The sequence below is a fragment of the Mauremys mutica genome, chromosome 9 (assembly GCF_020497125.1).
Source record: "Mauremys mutica isolate MM-2020 ecotype Southern chromosome 9, ASM2049712v1, whole genome shotgun sequence".
Classification (NCBI taxonomy): Eukaryota; Metazoa; Chordata; order Testudines; family Geoemydidae; genus Mauremys; species Mauremys mutica.
Window position 1 is genome coordinate 103,689,763 of NC_059080.1, and position 26,908 is coordinate 103,716,670.

The 26,908-nt window shown below is 40.3% G+C and overlaps 1 protein-coding gene across 1 annotated transcript in view; it reads right to left on the reverse strand.

The window, feature by feature from the left end:
- Positions 1-5,437: 5,437 nt before the first annotated feature.
- The window catches only part of ATP13A3 (ATPase 13A3), a 110,571-nt gene continuing 89,100 nt past the window's right edge, over positions 5,438-26,908 (reverse strand). The window contains exons 21-34 of the mRNA XM_045030653.1: positions 25,634-25,812; positions 24,158-24,280; positions 23,989-24,068; positions 23,046-23,088; positions 22,830-22,939; positions 21,414-21,510; positions 20,252-20,324; positions 18,145-18,322; positions 16,651-16,838; positions 15,325-15,413; positions 14,743-14,823; positions 11,768-11,857; positions 9,753-9,965; positions 5,438-6,907 (exon numbers count right to left, since the gene is read on the reverse strand). Of these exons, the coding sequence (XP_044886588.1) occupies positions 9,768-9,965; positions 11,768-11,857; positions 14,743-14,823; positions 15,325-15,413; positions 16,651-16,838; positions 18,145-18,322; positions 20,252-20,324; positions 21,414-21,510; positions 22,830-22,939; positions 23,046-23,088; positions 23,989-24,068; positions 24,158-24,280; positions 25,634-25,812 (1,529 nt within the window). The 3' untranslated portion in view covers positions 5,438-6,907; positions 9,753-9,767. The remainder of the gene's footprint in view (positions 6,908-9,752; positions 9,966-11,767; positions 11,858-14,742; positions 14,824-15,324; positions 15,414-16,650; positions 16,839-18,144; positions 18,323-20,251; positions 20,325-21,413; positions 21,511-22,829; positions 22,940-23,045; positions 23,089-23,988; positions 24,069-24,157; positions 24,281-25,633; positions 25,813-26,908) is intronic.

Sequence of the window (26,908 nt, forward strand, 5' to 3'; positions counted from 1 at the left end):
GCCTAGATGGATCTAGTGCAGCAATTCCTGTGTTCCTAAAGATTTCTCAGTGTATTGTACAAGAATCCTAGAACTCAATCCATGAACAACATGTAGAACTGACAAGTTTACATACCAGGACTTGAACCCACATTCTTGGAAAATCAAATATACCAAATTCAATAACACATTATCTTAACTATTGTGAATTACTATCTTGTGCACATTCTAAACCCAGCCCCCAGCAGAATGTTAAATTAAAAAAAAATATATATATATATATGTGTGTGTGTGTTTGAGTCTTACCTTAGAGGCAAAGCATCCTAGAGGCATCTAGTAAGCGTATAGCAGACAAGTGAGGACTCTGAGATGATTCTGCATTTTACATGGGAAGGCTGACAGCATAATGCATCCTCAAGATAACACCTCTTAACTTATGCAAAAATGAGTGGTATTTTAAAGGCAAAGGACAGAATTTATGTTAACTTCACTGCCAAAAGTGAAGTCATGTAAGAGAAGTGGACTGATTTTCAGAGGTTCCCTGTACCCACAGCTCCCATTTACTCCAGTGGGATTTGTGGGTATGCAGCAAAACACACACACACACACACACACACACGGCTTTTGCAAGCAATGTGCCTTGGGACAAAAGAGGAGGTTACTTACCTTACAGTAACTGGTGGCTCTCTGAGATGCGTGGTCCGTATCAGTATTCCACGCTGGGTACGCATGCCTGCCATACGCCTGGAGCTGGCAAATTCTTGCCAGCAGTGTCCGTTGGTGCTTGTCCATGCCCTTGCCCTCCTCGCGCTTCCAACCAAAGGCATAAAGGGCGGCGCAGTCTGACTGCCTCTCCAGTTCTTTTTCTATGACAAATCTAGTCAAGAGCCGAAACAAAGGGGGGGAGGGTGGATAGACTAGATATGGACCACCTCCAGTTACTATAAGGTAAGTAACCTCCTCTGAGTGCTGGTCCTTATGTGCATTCCATGGTGGGTGACTGACAAACAGTACTCAAGTAGGGGGAGAGTGCGAAGATGCAGGCAGCAGAGCTGTTTGGAGAACCACTGTCCCAAAGGAAGCATCAGTGGGGAGTTCTGCACTAGAGCATCAGGCCCCACAAACATACGGATGGAACGCCAAGGAGCTGATTTGCAAATGTCAAGTAAGGGCACTTCCTGAAGCAATGCCACTGAAGTTGCTGTTGTAGAATGAGTTCTCACCCCATGATGAGGAGAAAGATGCAACTAGTAACAACAGGATACAGCCTGAAATCCACTCAAGGATCCTCTGGGAGGATACAGCTTGACCTCAGACTCATTTTGCTATAACAAGAAACAATGTAGGTCATTTTCTAATTTGTTTTGTCCTTTGCAAATAGAAGGTAAAAGCTTGTCATACATGGAGAGAATGAAGTCTCTGCTCTTCTTCAGATGCATGGAGATTCAGAAAAAACAGATACGTGGACTGACTGGTTCAAGTGAAACTCCGAAACTACTTTGGGGGAGGAACTTTGGATGTAGTTGTAAAGAGACTTGGTCTTTATCAAATATAGTGTGTAGCCCACCCACCACTAGGGCTCCCAGCTCACTCAACTTCCGGCTGAGGTGATGGCCACAAGGAACGCAACTTTCATTGATAGGTTAGACATGAACATGTAGCTAACGGCTCAAAAGGAGGCTTAGTGAGTACCGTAAATACACGGCTTACGTCCCAATGAGGAGCAGGTTTTCTTACTGGCAGGAAGATTCTGATTAGGCCCTTTAAGAGTCTGCTAGCTAATGGGTGAATGAAAATTGAATAATCACCTGACGGTGGCTGCAATGCACTGATTGCTGCCAGGTGGACTCATATAGAACCGAGGGATAGCCCAGCGGTTGTGAGAGAAAGAAGATAGTCCAAAATAGGGGAATATCTGACGACTCAGGAGATGTTTCTGCTGTGCCCAGATGGAAAAATGCGTCATTTGGCTGAATAGCATTTCCTAGTGGAACCGTTTTTGCTATTATTAAGGGTGGTTTGTCCAGTTTCTGATCAGGAATGTTCTAATGTTGATACCCATCCAAAAATCCAAGCCAGGAGATGAAGCACTTTGAGGCTGGGATGCTTGATCCTGCGCTTCTCCTAGATCAAGATATCAGGGAAGGACTGGCTGATGAGTGGAGAATGAGATGACTGTTGTAGGAGATTTGGGAGCCAATTGGGGGAAAACGAGGATGAATTGTACCCTGTTGTGACTTTGTAAGACCCAAGGTAGGAACGATAAGGGAGGAAAGACATCGCTCAGATGGTCTGACGAGGGGAGAAAGACAGCATCGCTCTGAGGGCAGAGTCCAAGAGCATCTCTGGAGCAACGTATGTTGCACTTCTTGTTCGTTCAGCAGAGCAGATCCTGATTGGGTGTCACCCACTGAACAGAAGTGTTATTTATTATTGAATCATGCAACTCCCACTGATGGGGACATACCTGCTGCGGGTGTCCACTAACACATCCTGAGTTCCTGGAAAATAAGGTGCCAACAGGGCGCTTCGATTCCTGATGCACCACTTCCACAGGGTGGCTGCTCCTACACATAGTGGGACTGATCTTACTCCTCTCTGGTTATTGATTTATGAGGCAGTTGTCAGGTTGTTTGATGTTATGAGGACATGGTGGGATAGGATGCATGGTAGAAAAACCTTGCAAGCTTCTCGCGGTGCCTGGAGTTTCAGAAGGTTGATGTGCATCCTGGTCTCTTGGGACATCTAAGTACCCTGCACCATATGGTTGTCCATGTGGACTGCCCAGCTGAAGAGAGAGGGGTCTCTAATGATGATCTTGTCTGGCAAGGATAATAGGAAGGAGACACCCACACATACCTGATGAGGATCCTTCCACCACACCAAGGAAGATGTTACTCTGGATGGAATTATTACTAAGGTATTCATGCTGTGTTTGACTGGTGAATACACTCTCTGGAGCTACCCCTGAAGGCAATGTAGGTGAAGTCTGGCGAATGGAATAACATGTCCATGAAGCCATTGGCTCCAGAAGGAAAACAAGTTCTGACTGGAACTCAAAGGTTGCCTATAACCTGATCTAACAGCTCCTGGTGCAAAACCTGTCCCTTGGGAGATGAACTCTCGCCATGACTGAATCTAGAGTGGCTCCTATGAAGTCTATAGTCTGCATGGAGTGAGGACACTTTTCCAAGCCCCCACTGACTCCGCGGGAAGAAAGTCGTTGAAGCATTGATGAGGTTGACTCATAGGCTTCCGGATATGTTTTGGCAACGAGAAGCCAACCATCAACATAAGGGAAAACAGTAAAGCCGTTCTGTCTGAAGAGCTGCTACTACCAGAAAGATCTTGGTAAAGACCCTAGGGGGCAGTGGTGAGGCCAAATGGGAAGACCCTGTAGTGAAAGTGGTCAGGGCTCACCACGAATCTGAGAAAATGCCTGTGGACGGGGTGAATATCCATGTGAAAGTACATGACCTTCCTATCAAGAGCTGTAAACCATATGTCTTTTTCCAGGGATAGGATATTGATGCCAGAGCGACCCTGTGAAATCTCAGTTGGTGAATAAAGTGGTTGAGATTACAGAGATCGAGGATACAGCTCTGTCTCCAACTACCCAACTTTTTAGGGACTAAGAACTATGTAGAGAAAAAACTTTTTCCTTGGTGTTGAAGAGGTGCACACTCTATTGTTCCTTGCTGGAAGAGGGATTCCTCGTGAGAATGGGGGTTTTGGAGAAGGTAGGTAAGTAAATTTGACCACATAGCTGGGCTAGATGATATCTAATACCCACTTGTCTGCTATGACACTCCAGTTGTGGAACTGGAGTGCTAAACAATAGCCAAAGGGTACGTGGGGATCATGTAGAGGCATCATAAATGGTTTGCACCTCTTGAGCGCCTGTCACAAAATATCTTTTTACTGGGGGATAAGATTGAGATGGTGCTGTAGGCATGGCAAGTGCAGGAAAACGAGTGGTCCGTACTCTTTGTCTCTTACCAGGAGGGTCATAAGATGGTTGGTGAAATAATTATTGAGATGCCGGTCTAGGTTTGTCAGGCTGCCTGTGATACTTCCCTTTTAGGGCAGCTGTATATATTCCCACGGAGCAGAGGGTGGCCCCGGAGTTCTTTAAATTATGTAAGGACTCATGAAGGAAGGCAAAGGCACATGCACAGGGCAACAAATACTGCTTGCAAAAATTCTCTGACCCCCAGGGCATGAAGTGCATGCGTTCCCACAGTGGAATACACATAGAAACCTGCATTCAAAGGGGGAGGACAGTTATGGTCAGTGTGGATGTGGTCCACCAGAAAGAGCAGCGTATGTGCCCCAACAGCCCAGTAGAAGTTTGAGTAGAGCCAGAATTCTTTATTCCATCCCCCCCATCACGAATAAGGTACAGAAATACACGCCTAAGAGGAGCAGAATGTCTTGCTTATGTTATGTCACATGGCCAATACATAACTGAATATACAGGCTTTTGTAGTAGACCCAAAGGAACATCAGTCTCAGATTCATGTATGTATTTATTTTGAAATCCCCTGTACTTCTGCCAAAGTGTAAGGATCTGGGGAACAAGGTCCTCCAGTTCCAGCCACTTCTCCATCACTAGGCTTTGCTGCATTGTGGCAGCACCAGCAGGGAATGGGCACCTTTCTGCTTCAGACTTAGGCTAAGAAATCCAGGCTGGGCCCTTTTTACCTCCTTTCTGTGTCTTCCCAGTTGAATTCCCTTGCCTCCATGAACTGTCTGCAACAAAAACCTAAGTCCATAAGGATCTTGGTGAAAGCAAAAGGTTCATAAAATATTGTTTTGGTTCCAGGTTTGTGCCTGGGTTTTAAAAAAACCTGTCAAGCTTTTGGGTGTTGGCTGGACCCCTCTCAAACACATTCCGCCTTAACTTTTCTTAAACAAAGTTCTTTGTCCTAAAATATTTAAATGTATTTCCACTCTGCAGTATGGAAGGGTCTCAGCCTCACTCATGAAGTGATGTTTCCAGACTCAGAGCAGGACAGATATGGCAGTGGCAGGAACAACACTGTTTGCAGGCAGAAGATTGGCAAGAAATGGAAGCGTCACCATAGAAGAAATGCTATCAGCACACCACGCTGCAACCATGCAGCACTGGAAGATCTCAATAATGAAGCAGAAATGCATCACTATCCTTAGTAAGGTACAAGTTACAGCCTCGACAGGGCCTTCATCAATCCATGATGCAAGACTAAGGTCACTGTCATTGTTTCCAGATATTAATCTGGTGTGTGTATATGAGCACACATGCCCCTTACTCAGCAAGAGTGCACGGAGATGGGGCTGAGCCGAAGCCCACTGAAGCCAATGGGAGTCATTCTATCCATCTATTTCAATGGGCCCTGAATCGAGCCCTAAACGTGTGACAGGGGGAATTAGAGAAACACTCCTGAACACTAATAACAAAAGCTATGAAAGTACACGCTGTTCATTTACATTTTTATTTCAAATAGCTTCAATCGTAAAAATGATTTTACAAGGCTATTTACAATTGTAATGTACAGTTATGCATGTGTGCCTCTTTGACAACTGGGTACCATTCTAGAGCAGCATTACATGTTTTTAAATATAAAGATGCAGTATCACTTCTGATTTAAACTAGCTTTTTAAAAATAAGAGGAAGGTGAGCTTCCAGAGAATGCTAAAATCACAAGCCTTCTATTTTTGTTAGTTTCAAGGAAGTCATTACCTAAACTAAGAGTAGTTTCTGGTTCAAAATTATCAAACAAGCTGCAATTGATTGAAAATAGCTGTAAAACCCTGATGCTGTACTGTATAAAATTAACATATTCAGGACTCTAAAAATTGTCAGAAAACCACCCCTTTCCCTCAGACATACAAAAATCTAATTTTATAATTCAAAATTTCATGGGAGAAATTCTAAAGCACTTCCTAAATCTTGAATGTTGTAATGACCAAGGAAAATACTAAAAAATTTGCAGCATAAAAAAGCATCCTGCGTGTGTTTAATGTTAATATAATATATACATAATACAGTAGAGGATTATTTACCAATTTCGGATGAACTGATTCAGCACAATCTTCATAAACACAGAAGAAATAAAATAAATAGAATAAAAAACTGTGACCATTTTAAAAATAAAAGTGCAATTGTAAGAGTTCCCAATTTAAAGTTTACAAACGAATCTAAACAATCTTTGCTTTGTGGTTGGCTTCTCCACTTTGACTCAAGCATTATTTGCAGCCTATTTTACAGCAGACTTGGTTATATAATGTCTGAAATCTACAGTTACCACTAATTATATCTGAAGGGAAGGAGAACTTTAAAAACAACCCTGAGGGATAGACATTTTAAAGATCTGGTTATTTATTTAAAAATTTTTAAAAGTTACATTTATTATTTAACAATTGCTTTCCTGGGTAGACCATTCTTTTACGTATGTGCATAAATAATATTTATATCAGATATATTTACAAATCCTAACACAGTGAAGTAAGACATATACAGATTTAAATTTAGGTCTGTATACACTTAAATAATTTAATAAGAAAATCTGAATCAAACTCTTCAGTGTGAGGCTGAATTATATAATAGAAAGAAAAAAGACCATCAAGAGTATTTAGTAGGACCCACTAAATAGTTCTGTTCATCTGAATTCATTAGCTTTCAAGAACAATTTACAAAAAGGTTTCTTTTAAGCACAAACTCTGAAGTCCAACATACTTCAACGTATGAACTGAACTTGCTAATTTGGGGCCAGATCTAGTTTGCTAGCTTTCTGTACACCTGACAAACCACATCTTCCTTTCAAAGTGATACACAGGCAAATAGGGCTGAACCCTGCCCTGAGGTAAGAAGGTGCAATTCCCAGGGACTTCAGCAGGAGCTGCGCCTACTTCCATGGCTGTATTTGAACCCTCGGAAGTACAAAACCTTGCAACAAAAAGAAAAATTGTAAAGGATTTTTTCCCAAAAAAGACAGATGATCTGTTATTCTTAACAATAACTAACTGTTCTTGGTCAAAGACGCTAGCTGCTCAGTCATATGATGTCAAAAGCATCCACTAACTTTGGTGCCCAACTTGAAGAACATAGCACCGGACTCTCAGAGGTGCTGAGCACCTACAATTCTATCTGGAGTGAAAGAAACCTGCAGGTGCTCGGGACCAGTGAAAATCACGCTCTCGTTTTCACAAGCCAGGCACCCAAAAGTAATGGACACACTTGACAATTTTGGCCCTAATTAAAAAAATTAGAATACTCTTTAAACAAACTCACTGCTCTACAAGTAGTTTACTCCTTATTATCTGGATATTTCTAATGGGCTGGTACAAGGAATATTCTCATCACAAATGCAAGACTGACTTTAACATCTGACCGAGGACAGTCGGATTAGCAGTTTGTGGGAAGAGCACTGAGCAATAGTACTTGAAAGATGCAGAGCATGTGCACATTTTTCTCTTCACTTTTGACTGAACAAGCAAGTTAAAATGAATTAAACTAACTCAACCCCCCCTGTAAGTTAACATTTAAACAAATATAGGATGTGGTCGTAAGTCACAGCTCCAAGGTCCAAGATGCATAGCTTCATGGAATCTTTCCACTAAAGTAAAATATTTTCTATAAAGGGGAGATATAAAGAATATTCACTCAGCTAGCAATAGCCTTTCCCCCCAAATTCCACACTCATGAGATATTTCGAAGACTCAACAGTGGCAACATCAGTAACAGTGATCCAGTTTTTACACTCTTCTACAGTTACAAATATTGTTTGAAGTTTAACAGTATAAAAGGCAGGAAAAGGACAATTCTGGTCTGCACTACTGATTAAAAGCTGGTAAATGCCTTCCCAAAATAAAACAGGAAGAGAACTGTCAGTTGCCATAGGGAATAGTACACTTGTGGTGTACTATCAATTCATGAGGAGTAACTGTTAATGTAACTGCTAATCTTCACAGTCCTAGAGGAACCCTCCAAAGCATTTATGCCCCAATTATTAATCCCAGCGTTGGCATGGCATGTTCAACACCGTCAAGGCAAGGAGGATATTACCACACACTGCCTTATATGAAAACATAAAGGAAATAGGCCTGAGCTGCAAAACTCCTCTTACTAAAGAATCCTAAAGAATGATATCCTCCCTGGATAACTTTAACAAGCTATCCCCGGGATTTTATATAGGGGGAACACTCCCTAGAGTGGAGTAATTTCCACAGTTTTCATTCAGCCCTACATACAATCCTACAGGATTTTTTGTGTAAGGGTCAGAGCTGGATTTCTGGTGTCCTCTCCCAAAGTTCAGAGTTGCTTAGATCAGTCAATTTCATATAGTTAAAAAAGGCAGTCCAACTTTTAGCATGTTTTATTCTTTCAAAAGAGCAATAGGAACTGACTGGAGGAGTTTTTCCTCAACGTTTTACTGTTTTATTTGGTTGCCAAAGGCTTTGGGTTTTTTACCCATTTTGATAGGCTTCTAAAACCCAATATTTTTGAAGTTGCTGCTGCTTACCGTCTCATATTTGCAATTTCATTTTCCAAGTGGCCTAGTACAATGCTCTTTGGCACCACCTCATGGTGAAACTGTGCACTGACACTTTAAGTACTCATGGCACCACTGGGTGGAAAAGGTGGTTTGTTTGTTTGTTTGTTTTTAAAAAAACGAAAGATCCAAGGCAGCCCAATAATTTTATAACAAGACCTGGATTGTGGCTCATCTGTTTCCATCTTAACATTGCTGCACACAACTACACGGTAATTAAGACACTGGCAGACCAATCCTTTGGTATTTATAAGCTCTTGGTGCCCAGGATTAATATTTGCTAATGCTAAGGGCATGTGAAAACCATTTTCTGCCTCCTAGCAGTAGTTCTGCCTTGCTGGTGCAAAGGTGTTAAAAATCGCTCAAATGATACAAATAAAACCTGGTCTGATAACAGTAATCTAATCCCTTTGTTGGACAGAGTAAGAACGTATGGAGCCACCAGTCAGTTAAATGCAATAAAAGTAAGATGCAAGGGAAGAGTTATTTGGCCTAGGTTCTTCAGCATCCCCCTTCTCAAAGACCCCAACAACCTGTCCTTCTGTAGCCTATGACAATTCAGGATTAGCTGAAGAGGGCGGTAAGAGGAGAGTGATGCGTTTCCTTCCTCCTAGGGACTGAGCACACAGTTTTTACTGCATTCCCAGTACCTGCAGGGTCAGACTTAAGGACTAGCTGCAAGTCCAGACTCTTACCTGTCCCACAGCTAGAAACGCTCTTGAACTATTAGGTACGAACCTGGTTTTAGTCCATGTGAAATGGAGGGATACACACACAAACTCCAGGATCATCTTACAGTCACAATGCTTTCTGATAAAAAGTGAAGAAGAAATAACTGACAACCCTTTCCATGTGGTTTCTATGGGTCTCCAGTACTGCTGTGAAAAGGCTGTGTCAGACAGCACACTGCGCTCACACTGCTGTTGCAACACAGGGTGGAACAATTACCACCAAATATTAACATTCCCCAAATACTCAAAGGACCCTATTTAACTGCCCTGCAGTTTAAACCTTTAAATACAGCTCACTTTGGACAAGTGAGGCTTCAAAATGTAGTAAAAAAATGTTTCTTCTAACTCAGTGTTTTTTAATGTATAATTTGTACGATGTCCAGCTCTGAACTTCGTATTCAGAGACCAAATAACCGGAAATGTTTGTACTAGGAGAACGCTTAGCATGCTGCAATACTAAATAAAGCCATAAAATTACATAGCTCTGAATACTGCTAAAGAAACATACCACTGAGATTCATTGTTACGTTACAGTGATTACTGGATATGAACCATTTTCCTGGGTTGGATCTTTAGCTTCTGTAGTTGTTCTAGGTTTTGGTGGCCATTCTGGATCAACCAACAGTTCCTGAGCTAAGTGCATGTACTTGGCTTTTGGAATCTTCTTTCTGCAGCCAAACAGGGAGGAAAGGAAGCATCCTCTCCAGCGATCCAAAGGCTCCTGCAGACGGGACAGGGAAATGAACAGATATGAAAACTAGGCTGCCAAGAGCAAAATACTTTAAAACCACATCAGAAATTTTACAATGAGACATCAGAAACGAATGACTTTCATTATGAATTTCATTCAGAAATTCTTGTCATTATACAGGATCAAGACAGTGTGGTGCAGAGTCTATATATAGGATCGCCTACCCCCTCGTCTGCATTGTGGCAGCAATGAGATTTTAAAAGGTACAAATGCGAGGAGAAAATAAGATTCTGTATCACAGTATCTCTGTAGAAGCAGCAAAGAATCCTGTGGCACCTTATAGACTAACAGACGTTTTGCAGCATGAGCTTTTGTGGGTGAATACCCACTTCTTTGGATGCAAGCATCCGAAGAAGTGGGTATTCACCCATGAAAGCTCATGCTGCAAAACGTCTGTTAGTCTATAAGGTGCCACAGGATTCTTTGCTGCTATTGAGGAATAATGGCCTTAAAACATTTTTTGTGATGTAACTGTGTCTGTTTGATGCCCAAGTTTTGTGAAAAAAGTCTAAATATTTTACACATATACACGTTTGTTCAACGGTATCCAACCAACAATAAGCAGTAAGCAATTTAAACTAACCAGGCCTATCTGACCATGTGTGCTATTAAAAAGCATGCAAAGCAGTGAATTAGAAGTAATCTGCTAGTGTGTCGCAATAAATCACTCCGTGTTTATTTATTTTTAAAGTCTTCCTCACTCCCCGCATACTAAATAGGCAATACATGAACCTTAGAAATTTTACTCCACTAACTGGAATAAATAGACAAACACACTGCTATCATTCTCAAAATATTTGGCTCCTCCCATTCTCAGTCTATGTGTTTACTGGGTATGACTGCCATTCTGGTGGATATAAGTGATTGCTCTTATGCGCCGTGGCTTAGATTTTCCCGTGCCGAATGCTAGCACGAGCCCTAGGCATCACGGCAGTTCTCAAAATCGGGCTCAATTTTGACTGAAGCAATGGCTGGGCCTTGTGCAGGTTCTCTGCCCAGAAGTAGACAAACAATATAAGGTGTTAAAGGTAATAACCAAGCCAACAGTGTTTTACTACATTGCATTTTCCATAGACAGTAGCCTCTGGATGGTACCAAACGCAGTTTGCTGACTATCTCTTGAGGTGGAAGAGCTGCCAACACCGTCACCTTCTACAGCAGCTTAAAAAGTAGTAGTAATTTACCATGTCTGTCATTTTGTTTCCCGTTGGTTGTATGTACCATAAATTACTGGTCACACACCTTTTTCTACAACACCAACACCTTTTGAAGTCAATTTAATTCATTTCATTGGGAGCTGGCTCAAACCCACCGTTAAGAACCCTGATTTCATGAGAATCAAAACATTTCTAGTCCCACTCTACTGATCTGCTGACATGCTGACAGACTACTACTAAGTGTCTGGAATGAACACTGGTGACACTGAATGTGTTAGTCCCTGAAATTCTAAATATGTCATTTTGGAGTGAAAAAACAAGTCAATGGAAAAATTAGAGAGGTCTCACACTGTTTCTCAAGACCTGTAAGTGAAGCTAAACTTCTTAATGTACACTTACCTGCTTAGGACATGTTTACAATAATATTTAAAGATGCTTCTGTTAAATTCCCTTTTAATTGTAAAGTTACAGAAATATGATAAAGACACTATTTAAAAACAGGTTTAGACAGGCAGAAAACAAACACACCCATATACCACTACGAAATGCATGGTAAAAAATTAAATTAATCTGCATACAGTTGAATGATTGATAGCAAAAATACTGGTCTCCAACCTGAGGTGGCTGGGCTATGGTGAGGCGATATTCTCCTTGTTTGTCTCGACTGAACACAACCTTCCAAAGGATCATGTCAAGGAGGATATTCTGTGAGACATTGCAGTGAGTGGGAAGAATTAAAAAGACTAATGATTATTTGTTGTTAGTGTGCACATAAAAATAAAATCTGAAACGATGATGTAGGCATAATTAACTCAGTGAAGAACTAAACTCAGCTTTCATTTGACAACATTTATTTTTATTAGTATTTAAGAGAGAAACCATCATCAGTATTTAAGTGCTTACATGAGGGTTTTAAGAGCACGAATATATGCTTTACATTAATTGCAATAATTATGACAACTGTATTTACACAAATAGGTTTTTTTTTTTTTAAACAACAAGTTTTGACACTACTATTTTAAGAATCTCCAGTAAGCACTGCAAGTTCTAAGGAAGCTTTGAATTAAGATTCTTTTCTCAAATCATGTTCTGCATTGTGATTAGTCTGACATTTTGGGTATTTATTTAGCAGTGTTGATCACAGTCCAAAGTTAGTTATTAGGTGAACCAGAGCAGCAAACTGGTCAGGGTTTCCGGGGGCACAGGTGCGGATGCTGTGCTCAGAGGCGGAGGGACTTGGTGAGCTGTGTGTCTGGTCTGTCTGTTCTCTAGGAAGGTTGCGTGGCTGGGCTGTGGACCCCTGATCAGGCTAGGTGAGACAGGTCTGTCTATGTCGCAGTGAGGGCAGTGTGGCTGCAACCCTGTGGTCTTTGAACAGCCCCAGGGTTTGAAGTGTCCGAGAGGTTAACCCTGCCCTGTTAAAGCCCGGGTAGAGCTGAGCAGTGAAGATTAGTATATAGTCAGTTGCCAGGTGAACTCCTGAGGTAGGCAAATAAGAGTGGCAGGCTGGTGAGTTATGGAGGGAGTCTGGCTCCTTCTGTTGGAGGTCTAGCTCTACTCCAGGTAGCAAATATGGACAACAAGGGAACAACTGTGTCCTGCCTCAGACATGCTATGTTTACGTTTCTGTCAGAAGACCAACTAGATCTCTGGTGCATGAATGCAAGCTGGTGGCCATACTACAGGAGAAAATATGTGGTCTGGAAGCACAAGTTTCAACACTTCTTTGACAGCACATTTGGAAATCATTACCACAGACACGACAAGGGGAGGAGTCTGTGAAAGGAGAACTGGGGAGAACAGAAGCCAAAGAAATGGGCTGATGATTCAGGACAAAGAGCAGAGAGAAAACCAGGAGGTATTCAACCCAGCACTCATTCAGTATCAGGTACTCAGTGAAGCAACTGTAGAGGAACCTGTTTCCGGAGGAACAGAAGAGAAAGCTAAAAGGGACATGCCTCATGGGCATCCTTGCGTTATGAAGCAAACAGCTACAAAGACAGGTTTTTCACTTGTCTCAAGAAGGCAAACAATCCTTATCAGTGACTCCATATGAAGAGTGGACACTGAATTTAGCAAAGGACACAAGGAGAGCAGGATGCTGTGCTGTCACCCCAGTGCGAAAATATGAAATGAAGTGCAAGAAGGGTGGGGTTATTAAATCTTCTGGCAAGTCTCCATTGGTTCCAGTACTATGGCATCCCACAGATTACGGAAAACTTCTGGGATCTTGGAGGGGAGCTGAAGAGGAGGAACGTCCAAGTTATCTTCTTGGAGAGCCTTCCAGTCCCAAAAGCAAGGGAAGGCATAAAATATTGGACATGAACCATAGACAGTGCAACGGGCGTGAAGCCAAAGGTTTGGATTTGTGGCAGACTAGGCCGTATTCCAGTGAGAAACAGGGCTATATGAATGCGACCAGCATGCATCTCACAGGCAGCTCATCACCTCGCTTAGACACTCACTAGCTGAGGCCAATGAGGGGGACGGGGTATTAATCCAACAACCCAAGGGGCAGGTGCTAAGGGGGCAAATGCAGTATTAATTCAAACTCCGTGTGTCATGAACAAACTGAACTGATATGAAAATGTGAAGAGCAAATCTAAAGAATGTAGGGGTCTTGGTGGCCAAACAGCTGAACATGAGCTCCCAGTGTGATGCAGTGGAAGAAAGGGCTAATGTGATCATTGGATGTATAAACAGGGGCGCAATAAGTAGGAGCAAGGAGGTGATTTTACCTCTGTATACAGCATTGGTGAGACCAATACTGGACTATGACATACATTTCTGTGGCCACATTTTTAAAAATGATGTTGAAAAATTGAAGATGATGCAGAAAAGAGCCACAAAGATGATTCAAGAAAATGCTTTACAATGAGATATTTAAAGAGCACAATCTGTTTAGCTAATCAAAAAGAAGAGAGGTGACTATTACGGTGTGTAAGCACCTTCGGGGGGAAAATACCAGGTATGAAAGGACTTTACTCTAGTAGTGAATGGCAAGACAAGAGCCAATGGCTGGAAACAGAACCCAGATGAGCACAAAGTAGAAGTCAGAGACACATTTTTAACAGAGGATGATTAACCATGGAAACAAATTATCAATGGAAGTGGTGGATTCTCCATTTCTTGATCTCTTCAAATTGAGACTGAAGCTGTTCTGGAAGATATATGTTTGAGTCAAACCCAATTTACTGGGTGAAATTTAATGTGATATATAGGAGGTCAGACTAGAGGATCTAATGGTCCCTTATGCTGTTAAACTATGAGTCACAGTTATGATCCCTATCACATAAGGATAGTGACACACTAAAAAAAATCAAGTGTCAGAAGTCTGTGTTCAACATAGTTCACTGCTGCTGTACATTACATTGAATTCAATAACGATGCTTAACTCAATTATTCACCTTATTTCTTATTATATTAATTATCTGTATTATGAAACTTTAAACTTTGTGGCCTTAACCTTGCCTGAAAATATATTAGAAGTACAAACATAACTGTACTCCATCAGCATTTTATACAGGATATACTTGTAGCCCAGGAAAAGGCTACATGGAAAAGGCCACTTGTTAATCTGAGCTACTTACCTCCACCAAGACGGATACAATTGCATTGATGATGATGATGATGAGAATTGTTATACGCCACTGATATGGTACACAAACTAGCTGCAAGACAAAGTTGTCACAGGTGAACAATGTCCACTAAATGCATTGAACAGTTACACACAAAAAACTGTGTACATATGAAATAAAGCAAATTTGAAACAATCTTGGTTGTAATCCTCGAATTTTAACTCCTATTTTATTGCTTAAACACGACTCTTTGTGATAGGGCAAATCATGCTTATTTGCAGAGTGCATTTGGTAGTATCACCTCCCATTCTACAGTACCTTGCTGAGAAATTGTTAAGGGTTTTAAACACATGCTGCTTCTGCATTCATTAGAGCTAAAATAAAGATTAAAAAATGGTGAGACTAAATTTATATTTGGCTCTCACTTGACTCTATAGGTATATGCCAGATTTTCACTAAGCTTGTCTTCTGGTAGAATTTGAACTCTAGCTTTCAAAGGGTCAATCTAGCCAATGGGAACTTTAGATTGGAAGAGAAGCCAGCCAACTTATTTTATGAGGTATGAAGTTTATGTACCTGCTTGTTGAATCTTACCTCAAGAACCCCGTCAATGGATTCAACTGGATACAACATGATGAATAATGTGAAGATATAAATAAATATCACAGATATAACAAACAGAACTGTAAAAAGAAAAAGAGAAATATAACATTAAACATACTGTCACGCTTCGTGTTTGCATATATATCTATTACAATAACCCCTGAATAACAGTTTACAACATGTATTTTGCGTTGGTAGACCATATACAAGTACATATTACATGAAACAGTCTTGGATTTCTCTCCTGTAAAATTATACTGCAATGCTTTTATTGTATATGCAAAAAAGCCACCTTAAACATCTGGTTAATTCTCATTAACTTATGAAAACAATGCAGCTTATGTGACACTTAACTTACAAAAAGGCTTCCTCTTTCACAACAACAGAATATACATCTCAAAGCACACTGCAATGGTGGATATAATCCTCATTTCACTTTAGTGCGCATGCACATACGTGTATATCTGTGTGTGTGTGCGTGTGTATATATATATATATATATATATATTTCTCCATTAACCTTCTAAAACAATATATACCATACATATAATTTCAGATAAATACAAAATGACTAAATTACAGGAGTTCAAATCAACCACTGCCCTAGCAACAAAAAGTTACAGATTTTAGATTACATTTTTTTGCACTCCCAAGAAAAGACCATTTTTAAAAAGTAAGTTTTGAGGCCCATAATGCAGACCAGAATCTTTCAGAATTCTGAAAAACATTAAAGCAACTGAATCTAAATCTAAAAAATCTGCACGTGAGATTTCTAAATACACAAAACTATCTTAAGGATATTAGCAAGCAGATTTAGTGTATTCAGCAAGCACACAGATTTAAGAAATGAAAAATGTTATTATTCCGTGTCTTAAACAAAACAGCAGTGGAATGCAGGAGTATTCTGCTACCAAAATCATTGAGTCAATAGAGAAACCTCATTAAATACAGTGGTAATGACTGTATTTAGGTGGTTTTTCCAGAGAGCGCATACCATTTAACTTTCATGCATTTTACTTTGGAAAAAAAAGTTAAAATTTGTAGAATGTGAGAATTTCTGCATTAACCTTCCCAAATTCCCAGAGGAAATCTTGACTATTCTACAATACTGCCCCATCTCTTTTCACCTGAGAAACTATCCCCTTCCCTCTTCTCTTGGGGAAACCCCACACTCTTGCAGCAGCAAATCTGTTACTGCAAAAGCAGCACAACATGCGCCTGAACGAATGTGCTAAGTGAACAAAATACGCCTACTGTAATTTGGAGTTCTTACTTAGAAAAATACAGAGGATTTGAATATAATGAGAAGAGACTTACCATTTTTGTAGCAAGGCTGCCTAAAGGGCTTCCCTTTAGAAAAGACAATTGCCACTATGAGGTACTGAAAGCTGGAGATAAAAAACACCGTTGTGTTTTCATAGTTTTTGATATTGTGCTCATCATGAAGAGTTTCATTCTCATGTTGGGAGGAACTGGTGTTTGTGGCTGCTGATAAGTTACAGGCACTGCAACACAGAAGAACATTCAACATGGAGTCAAAGTAGAAGATTACAATAAGTTTTAGCCTTGTCTTTATTGTGAAAATAATTCCAGTATAAATTGCTACAGAGGTTATGGTGGGTATGTTTTGGACATTTCACCACGGTTAAAGAAGTAATTCAGAAAGGCCTTTGTGTTAGGTGGTGACAGGTCATGAACTGGAGTTTCTTTTGTGCCCCATGAGTTCTGAATTCTTTTGGGTTTCCATTGTGTCAATTAGTGATACTAATTGTATAGGACTTATTGTTCTATTGCCTGTGCAGTAAGTGAATTTTACAAACTGAAAAACAAACAAAGCGAGACAGGTATAAATAACAGCCTGTAGCCCAGTTTGCTGCTGCTTCATAACAGGATGATAGAACTTCATTATACAGAGCTGAAATAAGCATAAAACCCATGAAGTTTGGGTCTGAAAATTGCTCTGAAGTTCAGGGCTCTTCAGATTCAGGGATCCAGTGCAGGCCCACTTCTACTAACATTAACAACTGGAAGTAATTGCTAAGACTCTATCTTAGTACACAAAACTATCATACAAAGGTTATTACTTTCCCTTCCTTTCCACTCTCCAGACAGTGGTGTAAACACTGACAGTCCATCTCTGATGGTCTCTTGTGGTCCTTGCAGCCATTCCTTATAAGGAGGTCACAGAACTCCCCTAGTACATTATCTTCAACCCTTAGAATACGGTTCCAGAGTGTTGTACACCGTGGTACTGCAGCTTAGTGAAACTTCTTCTGTACTTCACCTCCTCTAGCAGCCCAATCCCATAACACACGCTTCACTAATCCTCCTAGCCCGGATAAAATGAAGCCCATTACGCCGCTGGCCCTGATCTAACTTCCTGAGCATGAGACGATTATTCCTCTTCCCCCAAGAGGGCAAATCATCTCTCACTCTCTGCTCACCTTGCAGCATCCCCAGCCCTTTGCCAATTCTTCCACACACCATATCCTGACCATCTGACACGACCCTACCTTTCCCTACTAGTCTCCACGAGTCTTACAGGCAGCAGGAAAGAGGGAGACCTCCAGTTCTGTGACAGAGGCTGGCAGGGCAAGCTGAGGCCCACTCAAGGCAAGAATCCCACTGTAGTTTGATTCCAAGAAATCAGATGCCTTTTCTCCTTCCACGGCAAGGAAAACTGCACATTAGCCAGTTGCCATGTGAAATGCACCTTGGAATTTCCTAGTTACCAAAGGGCATTAAATTATTTATAAACCATTCCCCCTAATCAGTGCTACCATATTCTGTATTTACCCATGTACAACTTACTCTGACTGTGTGGTCCAGGGCTCATACCAGGGTTGCTGTTTGACCCAAATAAATCCTATGGTTTGAAAACCAAGGCAGGTGATAATCTGAGACAGAACTGAGAAGAGAAGTTGACCTGAGATGAGACCTGAAGGTGGCCTTTGTGCAACAAGCTCCTTCCAAGCAGGATTTAAACTCACTGTATTGGGAGAAAGAAAATCAAGGATAGTTTATAATCTGCACGTTTCCCAGTATTATTTTGTTTAACTTTTATGGAGTTAGGCTATGTCTATGCTAGGAGCTCTGGGTAGGGTGACCAGACGTCCTGATAAAATCGTGACCATCCCAATATTTAGGCGTTTGTTCCGCGTCCCGATCGATGTTAGGTCAGGACGCAATTTGTCCGGATATTTCGCGGTACTCCATTTGGGGGGGGAGGGTTATCCGCCGGTGACTCCCCCTCCCCAATGTGTCCCTATATTTTCTTCCTTTCATCTGGTCACCCTACCTCTGGGTGTGATTTCCCTGCTCCTGCACCATAGCACACTAGCTCTCCTGAGACTCGCAAGAGGATAAGTAGCCATGGTAGCACAAGTAGTAGCTGCCTGAAACTGGGAGGGGGTAAGCACTCGGCATGGTTCAGCCATGCCTTTGGGCTACCATGACTACTCAGCTGTTTATACTCACACAGGCTTGATGAGAGCTAGTGCAAGTATGTGTCTGCAAGCCGGGGACTCTCACCCCTACCTCGTAGCCTAGACAAAGCTTCAGAATGTTCTACTTGTGACTTTCAGATATTTGCATTGTCCCAAGTTCCTTTGGTGGTTCTGAGTGTGTATCAGTTTGTATCAGTTTGCACAAGGCAGCATCTCGATAGGTTGCTGCCACAGAGATGGTGAAAACCAGCCTCCTATTGGCTAACCAAGCCTTGTGGCACCCAGGGGAGTAACAGCAGAGGTAGACTGACCTTCCCATCTTCATGGCACCTGTAAGAATCAGCAGCAATTACAGGTCCCCTGTCTGTGTTTTCAGACAGGATACCTCGATTTCAAGAGCAATAATTCTTCTGTTAATATCCCCTGAGCTAATCATTCGCTGCTTGCTTTCAAGTGTGGATAAATACATATGCCTACAGCGCAAGTGAGAATGTAATCTCTTGTGCATGAAAAAAAATCCATCTGTGAAAATGTAAACAACAAAGTGTAATCGCACCATGATCTTTTGGATTAAAAGAGTCTTAACTCTTTAAATAATGCCTACTCACTTTTGGTCAAATTTCAGCCTCATTGTACTGCCAAGAGCTGAATTCATGACATCATGGCTGCTAATCAACTCTGCGTGGTGGCACAATGTCACATACCTGAGCTCGTGCCGATTTAGTGCAATACTTTAGCATTAGATTTTCTAATTCATACACTCTTTGGGGATATTCCCACGGTTTTGTTCACCCTTTTCCGCTACATTCCCTTAAGGAGAGACAGACGTAAGTGGCATCTCTCTCTTGGGATAGAAAGGGAAGGAGAGAAGGAGGTTCCTGTGCTCTTGCCTGCCGGCGTGTGTCAGGTACGGGAAGTGGAAGGTCAATCCCTCCTCCTACCTATCCCCGGTGCGCAGAGACTGGGAGAACAGCTGGCAACGAAACAGTAACTACTGAATGAAAGCAGAAATCACCCAAAAAAGGACAAGGGCCACAAGAGACCTGTGGCTGCACAAGGACAACCAAGAACATACTTACTTGCATGGCAGACATAATTAAAAATGTACATTTAGACCATTGACATGAACAATGGGATTGAAAATAATGAAACAACGGGATTTTTACCTTCAGATTTTTTTTTAAATAACCCCATCTCCCTCCCATACTATAGCTACATGCAGAACTGTAGAAGAAAGATACAGTGGGATACTTGTCAGAAACTTGGGGACTTTATCATATAGTTTATTCATACTTTTGAGATGGTGCCTTTACAGTTACCAAACCAAAAGTCATATTGATGTTAGTAGGAATATTTAACAAGATACTAAAAAGTATGTGCTTGAGACGCACATTTGCTCTTTTTTCATAGTTAAACAAACAGCTGATTACTAATAAAACAAAACATCAGAAGTAATTCAGCATAATACTCACTGGTAAAGACAACAACCAAAATGATTGCCAGATCGATGAAAAGAAACTGGAAATCTCCTAAATTACTCAGGATCTATACAGAAAACACAAGTGCAATATTACTCATTTCTTCACAGTAAGAAACATTTTACAGCTTTTTAAAAAAATTCATTTGCATGAATACTTGCACAGAAACTTTATAAACCATGGGTTGATCCAGTAATGGGCTGAGTATCCGAACTCCGTGGGAGTCAGGAGTACTGTGCCCCTTGCAGGATCAAACCCTGTGGTAGCAACGTTCTGTATGACACTAAAGCATGCAGATTCAAATCAATTTCTAGGTAGTTTTTCAGTGTAAGTTGTTCTTTGGCCAAATTAGTAGATAACAATGCTGCCTAAACCCAGCAAACAAAGGCGATCTTAAACCCTGAAGTTTCCCAAGAGTTCTACACAAGAAAATCCCATTCATTTAATCACACAGCATATGGCTCAAAAGCTGCCACTCCAAAACTCCCTTACTACTAACTTGTATTCTGAATTAAAGATACAGAGGTGAATTAACCAGTAACAGTTAAAGTGGAAGGAATTTCCACCGAGGGCCTTTAAATTAAGAGATTTCTGCCAAAATATACCCATTTTCTTCCCCACAACTCAGTATCTTCCAGTTGCTCTATCTCAAGCTGTATGACATTACTGACGTATCATTTTGTTTACAGTACTGTTCCTTTGGTAGTTGTTGATACTATGGCATGGTAACCAATGGAAAAACAGGTCTTCATTCTACACGTTCTGTTAGGTTTTAGTATTTTATTGCTCTCTCTAGGTACATACCTCCATCACAGCAGTTCTGAGAGCCGTTATAACCTGATTTGGTTTTTTTTGCCTTTAATAAACAGAAAATGTTACCATAGTATTCCTTATACTAACTACTGAGAAGGACATGAAACACTGTGAATACCGTGGTAATGTTAGCTAGTCATCAAAGGCAAAGTTGTAATATTTCTAGATGACCATTATATATATTATCTAGAGAACGAAGGCACGATGAATCTTATCATAATCACCAAGCTCCCAAAGAAATTGACAGTACATTAATTTGCACCAGCCAGAGGTTAATTTGCTTATCTTAAACCCTTTGAATTATATTTAATAATGTTTGAGAGCTATATTGTCAAATACTCACAGAATATAGTAGGGTAACGCTGAAATACTGGATAATGCTGTACAAAGCCATAAACTTAAATACGCAAAAGGAAGTTATTAAAGCAGCACGGCCTTCCCTGTAAAAACAAATACATCCACATAACTAAAGCCATGTAAGCCAACAATTATAGCCTGGTGAACAAAAAGATAGCTAGCACTGAACAGAATAGCCAATGCAGTGAGATATTTTTTGCTAAAGACTGAAAGGTCAAAGACATGTAAAGAAACTGAAATGAAAAAAAAGTGGGGAAAGGAGGGTGAGAATATATTTGCTAGCTGATCACAATTATGAACATGCCATCTACAGAGAATCACCACATTTCTGCTTGATGCTGTTTAATTTAAAAAAGGTTTACTGGAAAAACCAATAAATAAATTAAAATGCACCTCTCTTCTATGGTGGCACATTTTTACTCAATAGATTGCTCTTTGTGTGCATTCAGAATCAGATCTGCTGACTTCAGGGACACAAATTTCTTTTGTCCACTTATTCCAGAGCCTGCACAGCTGCAGTATACTGAACCAGATTCTATTCTGGCTCATGCATCAGGAAAGTTGTTAACCAAGTTCCAGTTGCTGGGACAAAAATCAGTTCTCAGCAACTCCATTTGAGAAGTCAATAGGTTTCCCCCAAACTTATCGCTAAGGCAGAAGTTTCTGAATAATTTTTATTGCTGGTGATTATGCACAAGCAGGAAAGAACATTGCTTGCCTCTCAGACCCCAAGTTAAGTTTGCAGGGACTGACAACAACTAGAAAGAGACACCTTTATACATGTAAACAGAGTAAATCTGGTCCACAAATCATTGAGATAAACATGAAACTGCAAGTTTCTCCTTTACTGTCACTCTTCAGAGCAGAACTGCACTTCAGGGCATGAACAGAATCTGTGGCACCAACAGTTGCTTTTTCAGTCCTGAATGGTCTCTCTCCAAGAGCACAGATATTAGAATTCTTGTTAAAGCTGCCTGTAAACGCCAAAAAATTAATCCTGATTTCTAATGGCAGCAAATCAATTAATTCTTAGGAAATTTAATATTCCTTCAGACTACTTCAGATGGCTAAAGGCTCACTCACAACTTTAAGGAAGAAATTAATTTTACATGGACAAAAATTGGGATAAAAACATATGGGATCATGCTGTGGAAATACAATACATTACTCACAGAGTGCCTTTACTAAAAGCAAAAAATATTAAGGGTTATGTCTGATCCTCAGGATCCAAACTGGGCCCCTCTCAAATCAAATAGGAATTTAAACAGTATATGGAGACAAACAGGCATGCACTGCTTTGATTTCATATTGGGGGCATATAGGATATTGCCTTGCACACAGTGCTATATCAACCACTTCTACTTAAAGGAAACAGCTTGTTGAAAAGTCTGAGGTGTGTTACCTGATAAGGTTTGGCACACAGGAAATACTAGGAGTTCTGGAGGTGAATGGTGATGCCACAGAAGCCTCAAGTTCAGACAGTGATATACCACCATGGGCCTTCTTCAGTGCCTGCCAGTTATCATGAGGATAGTTAGAGATTTTTTAATAATCTTTTAGCTTTAAAATTCACAATAATGTGACAATAGCTCCTTAAACAAAATAGAAGTGTACTTACACCACAGTCATTTGCACCATCTCCACACATGCCAACATAGTAACTATAAAAACCAGACAAGTTTCAGCATTCTACTTCATTCCACAACTGTAATACTTATTCCAACTATACTGAACACTTTTATACAATCTGACGCTTTCCAAGTGCTGTACAGACATTTACGAATCCTCAGGATAGCAGGTTATTACTATTATCATGATGTAGATAGGGAAACTGAGGCAGAAAATTTAAGTGACTTGTCCCAGGTCAAGGAGCAAGCTATGGTCAATGCCATAGCCAGGATTAGAACTCAGAACTTTGTGACCACCTTTCCCATAGTTAATCTACTGCACCATGCTGCCTCCATAGCCTGGGAAAGGTGCATCTTGCAATATTTTGTTACATATTTTTCAAATTATTTCTAAGGTATCAGATGGAAACTATCCCTAACACTAGGGGAAAAAAATACAGCTGCAAAAATAAACCAGCCATTAGACTAATCCCCATTAAAAAAAAAAAAAAAAGGTAAGAGCCGATTTGACAGGACATGAATAACCAAATAAACAGAATTCATCCCACAAATATTTACTTGTTTAATAAGTAGAAATTAACTGAGGATATTAACTGTTCACACTAAGCCAAGTAACAAGATTTTTGATTATGCCTCAGAAACACATTGGTCAATTTAGTCTAAATTGATGCTGTACCAAATTAAATTCTTCAGTTGCAACCTCCTGAAAAAGCAGCTACTTGAAAAAGCTGCGTTCCACAGTCCTCCAATAAATGACACTATTTTTGAAAGAGCTCTATTAATTGTCCAATTTGCCAACTGAGATGTTATAGTCTAGCCTTTTTACCAGGCTAAATGTAAATAGCTCAACCCATAAAATGCTCTGTTTTCCCCCAAGAACATTTTTCTAACACACTAAACACCCAACATTTCCAGAAACAAACAAATACTCACTCCACATTTTGTAACGCTTCCACTAGCTGGGTTTTCTGATCAGGTGCCATGCGGGCAAATACAGTGCCATGCAACACCAGCTGAAAGACAAGAGATTTCTTACCAACATTAGTCACAGTGCAAAATCTGCACATCATCCAAAAGGCCAAACGTCAATCAGGTTACTAACCTTGGGCACAAGGTCCTGAAAATGCTCCAGTATAACTGCGAATGACTTTCCATTCATTGCAAAATGATATTTAGTCAGCTGGAGGTCCTCAAGACTTTCATGGACCAATTTAATTGGAATATCCTGTATCAAAAGAAGGAACTTTGGTTAGTTTAGTCATAATATACTTACCCATATTCTTCATATTTTAAGGCACTATACAAAGGACCAACAGAAGTAGTAGCTTTGGAAATACAGCTTTAATAAAGGTTGCTGAGAATTTTAATTTGAGCTGCAGGAAACCTAGTAAGATTAAATTACACGTATTTAATAGCAAAAATTCTACAGTTTATTACATAGTTAATTATAAATAAATATTTTAGAACAAGCCCTTTAATAAAAACAGATTGTTTTATGTTTGAAAGAATCACCTGCAGCTGCAGCACCAATCTCCCAGTTATTTTTTAACATGTGTTTAGAGTAACATTTGATATTTTACTGCTGGTTGGTTTTTTAACACTGAAAGCAGTAAGCAGAACTAGAGCATGCAGGGTCCCAGGGCACAAATGACATTGAGTCACAGGTCTCATATGTGAGGATGCTGCTGTGTCTGGGGCCAGTCTCTGCAGTTTTTGCTGCTTTGGAAAGGTGGTTGTTTAAGACACTACCCTGCAGCACTGATGATAAGTGTTTGTTTTTTTTTAACTGACTCAAATGGGAATAAGATCAAGCCCTTAAATGGAGGCAATTTAACACTGTATAATATATCCTGGGATGGTCTCTTTATGCAGGCCAGTGTTCAGTAAAGCTGTTTGTCCTTAAGACAGGTTTCATTATATTTACTTTTTCCCCTGAAGAGGACAAAACCCAGCACTAAGTAGATCTCAAGAGCAGAATTCGGTTTCAATGTACAGTAGTTTCATTATTTTAATGTACGCACAGTGCTTTGAAGAGGAGAACAACAATATAAATATCATTATTATTACTATCTATCTCTTAGCTGTACTTAATGCTAAGGGCCTTAAAATTAAGCTGCTCTGCCACAGGTAGCTGACGGCTTACCAACCACACCGCTGGTCAGGATTTTGGTGTGCTGCCAATGATCAGCTTCTGCAATAGACAGGCAAATCCTGTTGGCCAGCTGAGTGCATCTGACCCAGATTTCCTCAAATTTTCCCAAATAATTTTTCCAGACAGAAAATGAATCAACTCTGAGCTTTAGTTGTTAATTAAACCAAGCAGAATTCAGTGAAAGATGAAATCACAGGAATTTCTTTCTCGAAACAGTCTGCGGTTCTAAACCAGCCCCATATTACGAATTGCAGGATTGTGCTGTACTTCTGGGATTGCATTGCATTGCATTTTCATTGGTAAGTTAAGTAGTGCATTTATTATGACTTGTACAACTATGTACTAGGATAATTTAAGGAAACTAAAGAAGTGAACCTAGCAGTGACTCTTATGCTAACACTTGAGATAAAGCAAGGCAGAAATTACCTGTGAGTTAATGGCTGGTGATGAATTAGTGCATTTTGTGAGGGTATCTGCATAATGCCAGTTTATCCTGGCAACTTGCCCATCCTTTGGAGGTAGCGCTTCAGCAATAATGACCTTATCCTGAGGTAGAATCATTCCACAGTCTCTAGCCACAGAGATAGCAGTTAACATGTTATCACCTGTTAAGCAAGTAAAGTAAAAAAAGGGTTTCATTAAACCAATGGCAATATAGATAAACATCAGGAAAGGAACATACTTGAGTGAAACCTGCTTTAAAATAGCAGCAGCAGCAGATCTGTCTGACTGGCATCAATGACTTCCTTACAACAATTCAAATCCACAGATAACCATGATATTGTACTTCCTGGTACTTAGTCTTATTTAGTCTGCAGAAGAGAAGAGTGAGGGGGGATTTGATAGCAGCCTTCAATTAACCTAAAGGGTGGTTCCAAAGAGGATGGAGCTCGGCTGTTCTCAGTGGTGGCAGAAGACAGAACAAGGAGCAATGGTCTCAAGTTGCAGTGGGGAGGGGGGTGTCTAGGTTGGATATTAGGAAAAACTATTTCACTAGGAGGGTGGTGAAGCACTGTGGAGCTGGAAAGTTTATTCAGAAGGACCATAGGTCAGATCAATTAATTCAATCAAAATAACTATCAATAAATCACAGGAACACCACAGCATTGTTCACAGTTCACTCTTGGATATTATTATAGTAAGGTAGAATTCTGGTATATCTAAACAAAAATTTAACTTTTTTCCCCCCAAATGAATGCATAATTTTTAACAAATAGCACGAATCATATTAATGTGACTTTCCATTGCATCTTCCTTCCAAGCATCTCAAAAGAGCTTTATACATATTACTGAACTAAGCCTCATACACCCCTCCTTTTACTGATGGGGAAACTGAGGCACAGACTGTTAGACAACTTGCCCCAGGCCACACAGGGAGTATACAGCAGAGTAAGGAACAGAATCTAGATCTTCTGGCTCTTAGTCTTGTGGGTTGTCACAAGATCATACTTCCTCTCTTCAGATACCAAAAGCAGAAATGTTATTGTCCCTGTCTCGTCTTGTTTCTGTACAATATCAAACTTTTTCTATATAAGAGAGTGAACTTGGACCAGAGAAACTAAATACAACTCAGCTTTACACTCTGGATGTCAAATGTAACAACCCACATAGAACATATAACCCACAGATAGGGGGGAAAGCATTAAAGCCTTTCAAAACAATACATTTATTTGTTCCCAAAATGTTGGGTTGACTGTATTC